The sequence below is a fragment of the Saccopteryx leptura genome, chromosome 1 (assembly GCF_036850995.1).
Source record: "Saccopteryx leptura isolate mSacLep1 chromosome 1, mSacLep1_pri_phased_curated, whole genome shotgun sequence".
Classification (NCBI taxonomy): Eukaryota; Metazoa; Chordata; class Mammalia; order Chiroptera; family Emballonuridae; genus Saccopteryx; species Saccopteryx leptura.
Window position 1 is genome coordinate 165358822 of NC_089503.1, and position 12795 is coordinate 165371616.

Consider the following 12795-nt stretch of genomic DNA (forward strand, 5'->3'; position numbering starts at 1 on the left):
GGTAAGTCTTGCCAAGGGTTTGTCAATTCTGTTGATCTTTTCAAAGAACCAGCTCCTTGTTCTATTAATTTTTTCTATAGTTTTTCTGTTCTCTATTTCATTTATTTCTGCTCTGATTTTTATTATCTCCTTTCTTCGGCTGGTTTTGGGTTGTCTTTGTTCTTCTTTTTCTGGTACCTTAAGGTGGGAAGTTAAGTGGTTCACTTGGGCTCTCTCTTGTTTGTTCATATATGCCTGAAGTGATATGAACTTCCCTCTTATCACTGCTTTTGCTGCATCCCATAGATTCTGATATGTCATATTGTCATTTTCATTTGTCTGTATATATCTTTTGATCTCTGCACTTATTTCTTCTTTGACCCATTCATTTTTTAAAAGTATGTTGTTTAGTTTCCACATTTTTGTGGGATTTTTTTCCTCTTTTATGCAGTTGAATTCTAGTTTCAAGGCTTTATGATCAGAAAATATGCTTGGTACAACTTCGATTTTTCTGAATTTGCTGATATTGTTTTTGTGGCCCAACATATGGTCAATTCTTGAGAATGATCCATGTACACTGGAGAAAAATGTATACTCAGTCACTTTGGGATGAAATGTCCTGTAGATGTCTATCATATCCAAGTGCTCTAGTGTTTTGTTTAAGGGTACTATATCTTTGTTGATTTTCTGTTTGGATGACCGATCTAGAGCTGTCAGCAGTGTATTGAGGTCTCCAAGTATGATTGTATTTTTGTCACTTTTTGTTTTAAGGTCAATAAGTAGCTGTCTTATATATTTTGGTGCTTCTTGGTTTGGTGCATATATATTAAGAATTGTTATGTCTTCTTGATTCAGTGTCCCCTTAGCCATTATGAAATGGCCATTTTTGTCTCTGAGTACTTTTGCTGTCTTGTAGTCAGCATTATCAGATATGAGTATTGCTACGCCTGCTTTTTTTTGGATGTTATTTGCTTGGAGTATTGTTTTCCAGCCTTTCACTTTGAATTTGTTTTTATCCTTGTTACTTAGATGAGTTTCTTGTAGTCAGCATACAGTTGGATTTTCTTTTTTAATCCATTCGGCTACTCTGTGCCTTTTTATTGGTGAGTTTAATCCATTTACATTTAGTGTAATTATGGACACTTGTGAGTAACCTATTGCCATTTTATAGATTGCTTTCTGTTAGTTTTGTATGTTGTTTGATCCTTCTCTTTTGTTTTTCTATCTTTTGTTTTTATTTGGTTGTATTCCATACATCTTTCCTCTGTTGCTATCCTTTTTAAATCATGTGCTTCTGTGGTAGTTTTTTCAATGGTGGTTACCTTTAAGTAATGAAAAGGGTTCCTACCCTGTTCATTGTAGCATACTATTTTGTCAGTACTTTTGCACTCCATCGTCCTTTGCTACTGTTAATCTCCATCCTCTCCTCCCCTTTCTTTTTGTTGTTGTCACAGTTTAAATTTGGTTTTATTGTGTTCTTCTTGGAGCTTTTACTTGTGGCTTTTTTTTTCTTTGTATCTGATTGGAGAACCCCCTTTAGTAATTTCTGGAGTGGGGGTTTTCTGATGATAAATTCCCTCATCTTTTCTGTATCTGTGAATGTTTTTATTTCTCCTTCATATTTGAAGGATAGCTTTGATGGGTATAGTATTCGTGGCTGAAAGTTCCTCTCTTCCAGGACTTTAAATATTGGGGTCCACTCTCTTTTAGCTTGTAGAGTTTCTGTTGAGAAATCTGATGATAACCTAATGGGCTTTCCTTTATATGTTGTATTCTTCTTTTCCCTGGCTGCCTTGAGAATTTTTTCTTTGCCGTTGGTTTGTGCCAATTTTATTATGATGTGCCTTGGAGTAGGTTTGTTGGGGTTAAGAAAACTCGGAGTTCTGTTTGCTTCTTGAATTTGAGGCTTTAGTTCTTTCCACAGGCTTGGGAAGTTCTCGTATATTATTTGAGTATGTTCTCCATTCCATTTTCTCTCTCTTCTCCCTCTGATATACCTATTATTCTTATGTTATTCTTTTTGATGGAGTCAGATAATTCCTGTAGGGCTATCTCATTTTTTTTTAAATTTTTGAGTCTCTTTCTTCTCTCTGTTGTGCTTCAAGTTGCTTGTCTTCTATTTCACTAATCCTAACTTCTATCTGGCCTGTTCTATTAGCTAAGCTTGTTACCTCGTTTTTCAGCTTGTGAATTGAGTTTTTCATCTCTGTTTGATTTGTTTTTATAGTTTCAATTTCCTTGGAAATATATTCTTTGTGTTCATTGAATTGTTTTCTGAGCTCCCTAAATTGCCTTTCTGTGTTTTCTTGTATATCTCTGAGTATTTTTAGGATTTCTATTTTAAATTCTTTGTCGTTTAATTCCAAGGTTTCCAATATATTAAATATTTTCTCCATAGATTTTTCTTCATCTATCTGTGTTACCTCTCTTTTTTTTGTATCCATAATATTTGATTTTCTCTTCCTTACTGGCATCTGAGGGTGGTTTTCTTGATAGTATTAATGAGATTTAATAAAGAATAAAAAGTTAAAAAAAAATCGAAAAGAATTGTTTTTTAAAAAAAATTAATAATTAAATAAAGAAAAATAAAATAAAATAAAAATTTTAAAAAAGGAAATTATTCCCCCCTCCTTTTTTCCTCTCTTGTCCTCTCCCCTCTTTCTTGAAAAAATCTTGTGTTGAACTGTGAATTATATTGTACTAAATAAAACAAACAATGCCTGTAATGGAGGGCCTGAATTGGGGAGAAGTAATAAAGGGGAAAAAAAAAGAAAATAAAAAAAAAAGAGGTATGGACCCATAAAAAGCAGATAAGAAAAAAATTTGTTTCAAGAATAAAATGATTTGCTTTTAGGTGTTGGTTGACTAAGAGTTATAATGAGAGGAATAAGAAGGAAACAGGAAAATGGGGGGACAAATTAAAAAATTACTATTGTATTTTGTGAAACAAGAACTAGATAACATGGAGAGCCAGGAATAGGAGCACTGCTAGTGAGTTTAAAAGGTGAAGTAAAAACCCCCCAAAATGCCACAAACATAAGTTTGAGTCCCAGATAAGATCATTTGTTCATTAATGAGGTTTGAATGAGAGGAGACGTAAAGGAGAAAGGAAGAAACTAATATAGAGGGAGAAAAGAAAGAGAGAGAGAGAGAGAAAAAGAGGGAACCACTAAAAGAAAAAAAAAGAGGAGAGAGAGAGAGAGAGAGTTAAGGGTTTTGGAGTGCAACCCTCATAGAGAGAAAGGAAGAGAAAAGAAAGATAATGGGAGATGTAACACTTATGGGTAGTATAGTTCAAGGAGAGAGTAACACCGGCAGAGAGGGAAAAAAAAAAATCAAGAATGAAGATAAGAGAAACAAATGAACAAATATAATAAAATGGGATAGGTTATAAAGTCTGTGGATTATACTTGATTTTGAGAGGTTATCTTCTTGCTTTTTCTTTTCTCTCCTTCTTCCTGGTCGGTGACTCTGTACCCTGGGTTCTGCCCCTTTGGCACGCTCAGTAGAGGTTTGCAGTTGATAAGTCTCTATGGCGATGTCATGTATTGTGCTTTAGTCTCGTTGGCAGTCAAGGCTCATTAGCATTTATAGGCTCCAACAGTGAGAGAGTCCGTGTTCCTGGAGCCTCTCTCCTAGTCTTTCCTTCCTCAATTAGTAGCCTGATAATCCAGCTATGGGGTTGCTGCTGCCTTTGCCTTCGGGTGTATTGCGAAACATCTGGAGGCTCCAAGGATAGGTTTTTCTGTTTCTGGTTGAAGATCTTGATGAGTTTTGGGGGAGATTTATCAGTATCGCTTCCTACCGCGCCATTACTCTGATGTCATCTCCCCATGATTCTTCAGTTGAATATACCACACAATAATGTGGGGCAAACCCATGAGAATGGGCAGAGAATAACTAGCAGAGAAAGAACTATCAGGAACCAATAAAGTCAAAGATTTGCAACACACACAACACTGAGCAACATCCATATTGAACAGTCAAATTGGAAAGAAGTCTTTAAAGATGAATCATTAGTAGGGAGACCAGAAGACGCCTTATTCATCCATATTCCGAATAAACTGGTCCTAATGTTAAAGCTCCCCAAACAGTGCAGTTAGTTTAAAAACCAGCCTTGAGTGGGCAAGTTGACCATAACAACCTTAGCCTTACAAAACAAAATATAAAATCAGTAAGTCTCCAACTCTAAGCCCCTGAGAGGTGGAATTTCAAGGAGGGGTAAGTCAAGGAGCTGAAACTGTTGCCCTCAACCTCTTCAGTGCATCCAATCTTTGATCATTTTGCTCCAATGGTGTGTGAAATGGCTTTGCTAGATTTCTGGGCTCCTGCAGAGATGTTCTCATCCAGGGTAATTGTCAAAATTGACGTTTTTTATAGGGAAGACGATAGAAATTCCTAATCCTCACTTTGCTCATGACACTCTGTTAGTACAGGTTTTTTCTTTGTGGTCCTTGGTGTTTATTTTTTAACTTATTATTTTATTAATATCTACTATTACTTTTATCTTTTTTGCCATGGACATATCAAACAACTGGTGTTTCCATTCATACACACTTGAAAAAAATAAAACCAAATTGGTTCATTTGCAAAACAGAAGGTGATTTAAATATTTTCTCACAGTTATAATAGGTGAGTCTTAGAAAAATCACAGACCGGATCTCAGACCATGTTCTTACCGACACGGAAGCATTCGGGAGGAGGGTTCCAGCCATTCTTCGTACAGGTCATTGTGCTCTGCTGATTGGGAAGACTGTAGCCAGGATGGCAGTCAACCTTTATAGACTCACCCTGCAAATAACTTCTCTCACCACGTGGAGAATGTCCATTTCGCAAATAATTGAAAATACACTTTCCTAAGAATTATTAAATGATAATGAAAAAAACAAACATAAGTTTGGTCAAAATAATAAAATATGAATGATCTGTACAATATTTAAATTAAAATGCATAATATTCAAAACTAAAGCACAGCTTAAGGAAAACTAAAGTCACCAGCAATTGTTTTTTATACATAAAAAGAAAAAAAATTAAGTGTTATTTATCTGTCATTTTTATAATCAAAACATGTATACAAAAAAAAACAATATAAGTTTTTATGCACATAGAATTCATCATTTGACCTTATTTTGTCTCACAGACTTAACTATACCCGCGTTTTTCTCTCTCTCCTCTGAAATATCTCTATCTACACAAGGATACAGAGGTTGACTTACTGCGGCATGGTACTTCCGGTGACCATCCTTTTGGTGTGCATCTAAGAACACCCCAGTGATCTTGTGAGTTAGTCACATAGTTTGTATGACAGGAATAGTAATACCATTGTCCTGACATTACTGGAAAATATGGTCTGTATCTATCTGCTTTATATAGCTCTCCGTGTTCTATTTCTGGAAATTCACAGGGCTTAACTAGCAATAAAAACAAATAAACAAGAAAAAAGTAGTATAAATAATGTTTTACCTTAATATTAATCAAATGAGTAATAAATTAGTTCATTGGTAAATTATATTCTCTTGATAACATAATTACATGCATTATATTAGTGTTTGTAGGACAAGAAAAGTTATCAACTTCAGATGTCACTAAGACTTGTTTTGTGATCATTTTGCAATAGATAAAAAATAGCAAATTATTATGTTGTATACCTGAAAGTAATATAATGCTATCTGTCAAGTTTAGCGAAATAAATAAGCAATCTTTTTGCTTGTAATTAATATGCATATTGAAGTCTGTTTTATGGTGATAATAGCGTCCTCTTTATGAGTAACATACTTTCAAAATTTATATTAGACTTATGCCTAGAATTAACATTGAGGCCATTGACCTATTATTTGTATTATTTCACTTTTCAAGCAAAGAATATCCACTTAAGTATAGGCCACCTCACAATGAACTGATATATAAAGGAAAAGAATATGATTGTAGAGACAGATAACACTTGAAAAGGGTCAAAGAAACATCCCCAGAAAGAAAATGCTCTGTTGAACTGAGTGGCATTTGGTGACATGTGATGGTTTTAGAAAATCAGCAATGTCTCCAGTACTTCCCCCTCATACAAGGGAGCCCAACTGCCCCCGTTGAGTGAGTGCTGGACTTAGAGACCCTCTTCTAAAGAGTACAGGCAGAAGGCCAAGATGACAGTGTGTGTCCAGATCAGGAATGGAATAGAGGCATCCTCCTTGTCTCTCAGATCACTGGTTCTGGGGACAGTTAGCTGCCATTCAAGCAACGTTTGGTGACCCCTGGGTGGTTGGGCACTGAGGCTCCTGGGAAAAACCATGGAGAAAGTCCTCTCGGAAACATCCTCCAGCCCATCCCTGCCCTCTGTGACCGCAGCCTGGGCCCACATCCCCAGTGCAGACCCACAGGAGGACTCAGCACCAGGCAGCTGAGCCACTCCCTCATCCCTGAGCCCTGGAAACTCTGAGACAATAGAGAGTTGCTGCTTATGTCAATACAAATTGGGGGAGATTTTTTACACTATAATAAAAGAACTAATATATTCGATGTGAAATGTTGGTATTATTATCCAAGGTTTTCATATGCACCTTAGAATTTTATTAGTGAGAGACATATATATTCATACACACATTTAACATTGACTAGCAAAAAATTAAAAAGCTTTTCATGAGCAAAACTTGGTTTTGATCTTAATTAGCATTGGCTACTTTGGAGAGCAAAGAAAGTCTCCAAATCTTCTGCTCTACATTCAAAGTAAGGCAAAGATTTGGACTTCAGGCCCCAATTTTTTTATGTTTAAGAGAAGTAACTTCATAATTAGGAAGCAGGTCAAGATATGAAGGCAACTTACAGCTGCATCTTGGAGGGGGCTCCCAGCCTATCTCAGTGCATTTGGCTGTATTTCCTCTGGTTGAGGGATAAAAGCCAGTCTTACAGTGGTATGTGATCACTTGTCCAAGTCTGTATTTGGCTACATCAGGAGTGTAGCCCCCATTTGCAAATGTTGGAGGATCACATGTTACTTCTGAAAAGGAAAAGAACGTGTAAATAATGCAGAAACCACTGCCTGTGAAAATAGGTACGTGAGTATAAAGCAATTGTCCTTTTTCATCCTTATCATAGAGCAAAATGGCATTAAAATGTGCACAGTTCTGGGCCTTTCCCCACACCAGTCACTTCCTTCTGTCATCACACACCTGAGGAATCGGTGCCCCTGCGCTCTGCAGTGCTTTCTCCGTAGGCATTGAGCCTGTCACAACATCCCGTGTGTGGTATGCACTCCTAATCTGTCACTTTAACTATGCTTTCTTTTTCCTGACTTCCTACTGAGAACTGTTCACAGTTATCCTGAGTCTCTTCCCTGACTTGCATAGGAGAATAAAATGGATGTGGCAGTAATATGTTCCCCTTTAAGAAGGGAGTTGCCGAATCCATTGTGTGAATTCTCATCCTGTCTTCCCCACAGTGGCAGAGACTAGAAAAGGGCGTGAAAAAGTGTGTCTCTATCTTCTGAGTCTCACAATTAATGAAATGAGCACAGACTCTGCTGATCTACATTTGAAGTCAGCATGAATAGAAGATGAAGTTCTGTTTATTAGGCTACCAAAATTTTGGAATATATATACATATATTCCAAATATAGGATAATATATATATAGGATAATAACTTAGTCCAGATTTGGAAAACCTTTTATGGAAATGACGAGACACAAGGTCTCTGCAGCAATCCCTCAGCTCAGCCTGTTTAGGGCAAAAGTAGCTGCAAGCAACACGGAAAAGAATGGGCAAGGCTATGTTCCAACAGAACTTGGTTTACAAAAATGTGATGGGCTGGACTTGACCTGCAGTCAACATCCTTTGAATTAGTCTCTCCTAATGTATAAAGCTCCTCTTCTCATTTAACTTTGCTTTGTCCCAACAATGAGCCAACTTGCAGTGCTCCTTTTCTAACAAACAACCATTCCCTTGTTTTAAAAATTAATTAATTAATTAATTCTTAATGGGAGACAGAGAGAGAGAGAGAGACAGATAGGGACAGACAGAAGAAAGAGAGATGAGAAGCATCAATTCTTCATTGCGGCTCTTTTGCTGTTCATTGATTGCTTTCTCATATGTGTCTTGACGGCGTAGGGGGGCACCAGCTAAGCCAGTGACCCCATTGATCAAGCCAGCAAGCTTGGGCTTATGCCAGTGACCTTGGTCTTCAAGCCAGCAACCATGAGGTCATGGCTATGATCCCATGCTCAAGCCAGCAAGCCCACACTCAAGCTGGTGAGACTGCACTCAAGGCAGATGAACCCCTTTCCAAGCCGGTGACCTTAGGGTTTCAAACTTGGGTCCTCTGTGTCCCAGGCTGATGATCTATCCCCTGTGCCACCTTCTGGTCAAGTACTACTCCCGCCTTTTTTTAAAAATTCAATTAACTAATTTATTTTTCCAACTGTATTGAGGAATAATTGACAAATATAATTGAATATATGTAAAGTGTAGAGAATGATAATTTGATACCAATATACATCATGGAATTGATTACCATGATCAAGATAATGAACACCATGTCTTTTAACTATGGTAGAAATGTTACAGGACCATTTATACTGGTGTCTGGTTGTATTTTGGACTCAAAACCTGTGTTGGACATTTGGCATTGCCTGAATCCAATAATATGCCCTTTATTTACTTCCTATTCTATTTCCCACAGTAAGACTCCTTATTTTACTCAAGTCACCTAATACAATTGCTCCTTAGTCGATAGATAGTAAGTCTTGCATGCACAGAAAACAATCGAGATTACCAGCTGTGAGTTCCTACATCTTTCCTGAACTTGAGCCTTTTCCTTTGTCTTTGCCTGATAAGAGGTTATTTGTATATTCAAGCCAGCTCTTCAAACTTTCATTTTCCTGTGGATCACAAACCATTGCTTATCCCCTCTGTCTGTCTTTCTTATTTTGTCAACCACTCTCTCTGTCAGGGCAACGCAAGCTTCTCCTATTTTAAAGTTCTTCTCTCAACCCTTTGTCCAAGTTTAGCTAAGGTACAATCTTTCCCCTCTGCTTCACACCCAAGATCCTCAAAATGCCCTCATATGATTGTCCTCTCAACTTTCCAAATTCCTGTTTATTTTTCAGCCTACGTCTCTCTGGCTCCTCTGATTTCTCCTGTGCTGGCGCTGTTCTGACAAAAGTCACCCACATCCTCCAGTTTCCAAGTCTCCAGTCTCTTCATATTCCATGTGTTGCGGTGGCTGGAGTAAACGGCAGGAGCCTGAATCATGTGTTGAATGAGTAGATAAAACCCTCCTATAGCATTTGACTCAGTGGAACACTGACTTCTTGAAGTTCTCCAGTGCCTTACTTTCTCATGTTTTCCTCCCTCTCCTGATCTTGGCATGAACAATACTCTTTTATTTAATTTATTTTATGTATAGCTGCTCCTCTTCCTCTACTCTATGAAACAGTATGTGCCACTCTCTCAGATCCTGCCTCCTACCACCTTCCTACCTACTCTCTGTGCTACCAACACAAGAGCCTTCGGTCTGGTCTTCACACGGGCCAAGCTTATTCCTACCATGTGCCCTTCCAGTTCTTTGTTTCTTCAATGAGTCTTCTCTAGATTATCACATCCATTCTTATCCCATTTGGATACATCCTCCCTGGAGACCCTATAGATATTGTGTGAATGTACTGCTATGATTCTACATGAGTATTTGTCCTCTTCATGATTCTCTGTGTGATCCAAGACTCTTCCATGATTCAAAAGGTTGCCTGACCAGGTGGTGGCACAGTGGATAGAGAGTTGGCCTGGGACATAGAGGTCCCAGGTTCAAAACCCCAAGTTGCCAGCTTGAGTGTGGGTTCACCAACGTAAGTGTGGGATCACCGGTTTGAGTGTGGGATCATAAACATGATCTCATGGTCACTGGCTTGAAGCCCAAGACCTCTGGTTTGAGCAAGGAGTCACTGGCTTGGCTGGAGCCCCCTGGTCAAGCATGTATGAGAAAGCAATCAATGAACAAATAAAGAGCCACAACAAAGAATTGATGCTTCTCATCTCTCCCCCTTCTTGTCTGCCTGTCCTTGTCCTATTTCCCCCCAGGAAAATAAGGAGTGTTTCTGATATAATTAGCTGAAGTACAGAGAGTGAAGTTCATTAAAACAGTGGAAAAACTATACAGCAAAAGATCAGGATGAGAAATACAAACGTTACCTTTACATGCTGGAGGCGGATTCCACCCAAATTGTGTGCAAACGGCCTCTGCTCTATCAACATAACCATAACCTGGGAGACATCTGAATTGAAGTCTCTCCTTTTCCTTATAAGAGTTCTTAAACGTTGTAGGCTCTCCATGTGGAATGTTTGGTATTTTGCAGGAAATTTCTAAATATAAGGGATTACATTAAAAAATGTTTATTATATATCCAAGGACAGTATCCAAGTCATGGTTCCACAAAGACATATATTCTGTTCCTACAGAGTAAGTCAGGCAACCCAAGAGAAGTTGTGTTTTGACTTGAACGCTTGACAACTGTATCTGTTGCTCTGAACACTCATTTCTGAAAGAAGTTAAAATGCTGATTACAATGACATTGCTAATTTTATCTGGCATGAGGATAAGTTAGTCATGTCAAAGTAAATAGTGGCAGTAATATGCATCAGCTGTATATATAAAATTGAATATCACAATAAACTTATTGTGATAAGCATTTTCACTAAATAACCTGAAAAATTACACATTTTCTAGTTATTGATATGAGTAATTATTGACAGAGCTATTGACTTTGTCACAGACCCAAAAAGTAACGGACTTGCATGATGGTTTCTCCATCCATCTAAGTTTTCTATCAAAAAAACACTGGTCATGGTCCTGGCTGGTTGGCTCAGTGGTAGAGCATTGGCCCAGCATGTGGATGTTCCAGGTTTGATTCCCAGTCAAGGCACCCAGGAGAAGTGACCATCTACTTCTCTATCCCTCCACTTCTCCCTTCTCTCTCTCTCTCTCTCTCTCTCTCTTTTCTCCTCCAGCAGCCATGGCTTGGTTGGAGCAAGTTGGCTCCGAGCACTAAGGATGGCTCCATGGCCTCCACCTCAGATGCTAAAATAGCTCAGTTGCCAAGCAACAGAGCAATGGCCTCAGATGAACAGAGCATTGCCTAGTAGGGGGTTTGCCACTTAAGGGGAAAAAAAGAAAGAAAGAATATACTAGTCATTGTCTTGGATTTCCTTTCCTTTGAAATATCTGCCCCTGGGATTACAGCCACAAGGACTAGTTTCCCAAATCCTATTCTCTCTTGCCTTTCCAAGCTCTTTTCCTGTTTGTAACATAATGACCTCGTTTCTTGTCCCTGCACTGCTCCACTTAAAAGCCTTCACTGATTCCCAATTCAGCCTGAATAAAAGCCAAAAACTTCAGCAGGGGGTAGAATTCTTTAACACCTCAGAACCTTATACTGGTCCATCTCCAATGTATCATTACATTCCTTATTTTCTTCTTACAACAGAGCCCCTGAGGACAATGGGGACAAGGAAGTTTGTGCTCAAGGAAGCCTCAATGCATTTGTACAACTTCTTCTGACTGCTAGGCCCCCACTCTCCAACTTTATCAACAAAATTCTCATTCTCCCTTTAAGATGTACCTCAGGTGTTGGTCAGTCCAGAAAGGTTTTACTAACCACAGAAATTTAGTTGTAAGAAGTAAACCTTATCCATAAACTTCTAGAGTATACAGTATTTACTACAATGAATATAAATATTTATCATTACTAACTTGAAGAAGTAGTTTTGTTAGAAAAAGTTGTTAAGAAGAGTGCATCTCATTGTAAGATAGACTGGACTAAGAAGATGTAAATAATTTGGAGGTTTTAGATAATATTAAAAAATAATCAGGGCAGAAGTTTCTGCCAAACAAGTGTTGGTAAAACAAAAGTATGGCACTTTAAATAAGCTGACCAAAATGTTTTATTATAAAAGCCAAAAATCATCATATTGGCCATGATGCACAGGTCAGCAGTTTATAACTGAAGAATTCTTTAAAATTTTTTTTTTTAATTTTCAAGTATATTGACATACAATATTATATTATTTCCAGTGTATCACATGGCTAGCTATTAGACATTTATCTAATTTATGAAGTGGTCACCCCAATAAGTCTAGTGCCCACTTAGCACCATACACAGTTACTAAAATATTAGGAGAGAATGGTGATGGACAAAGACTTGACTTAGGGGGAGTGAACACACAATATGAAATACAGAGATGTGTTGTAGAATTGGGCACCTGCAACCTATATATAAATAATTATGTTAACTAATGTCACCCTAATAAATTCAACAAAAATGCAATAATCAAAATAAAAATAAATATTACTGGCTGTAATCGCTACCCTGTGCTTAAAGAATTCTTGACTGACAGTTTACTATAGAACTCATTTTTTAAAGGCAAAGAATATATTTAATGGATTCAATTCAGTTCCACAACATTTATAGCAAACTCACAGCCTACATATAAAACAGCTACTTCCTACAAGTGCTTTTCCAAAACACCATCATTGGATGCATTCAAGGAAATAAATTATATATCTTTGTCTTTTCAAATAAAAGTTAAAAAGAACCTATTCTGTAGGTCAACATTAAAACTTGTAGCAGAAAAGCTTACTGTTCCATTTTAAGCTATCAGAGCCCACTACAATTTAATGAGGATGGAAAGCCTGACCTGTGGTGGTGCATGGGGGATAGAGTATTGACCTGGAATGGTGGAGTCACCAGTTCCAAGCCCCGGGCTGGCCCAGTCAAGGCACCTATGAGCAGCAACAACTATGAGTTGATACTTTCCGTTCCTCTCTTCACCCCTTCTCTC

At 37.8% G+C, this 12795-nt stretch overlaps 1 protein-coding gene across 3 annotated transcripts in view; it reads right to left on the reverse strand.

Annotated features, from left to right (window-relative positions):
• LOC136402167 (complement factor H-like) overlaps positions 1-12795 on the reverse strand; it is a 65647-nt gene that overhangs the window by 30986 nt on the left and 21866 nt on the right. For all 3 annotated transcript variants that reach the window (XM_066379894.1, XM_066379893.1, XM_066379892.1), the window contains 4 exons: positions 10150-10320; positions 6794-6967; positions 5196-5390; positions 4659-4835 (listed from right to left, as the gene is read on the reverse strand). In XM_066379894.1, coding sequence (XP_066235991.1) covers positions 4659-4835; positions 5196-5390; positions 6794-6967; positions 10150-10320 — 717 coding nt within the window. The remainder of the gene's footprint in view (positions 1-4658; positions 4836-5195; positions 5391-6793; positions 6968-10149; positions 10321-12795) is intronic.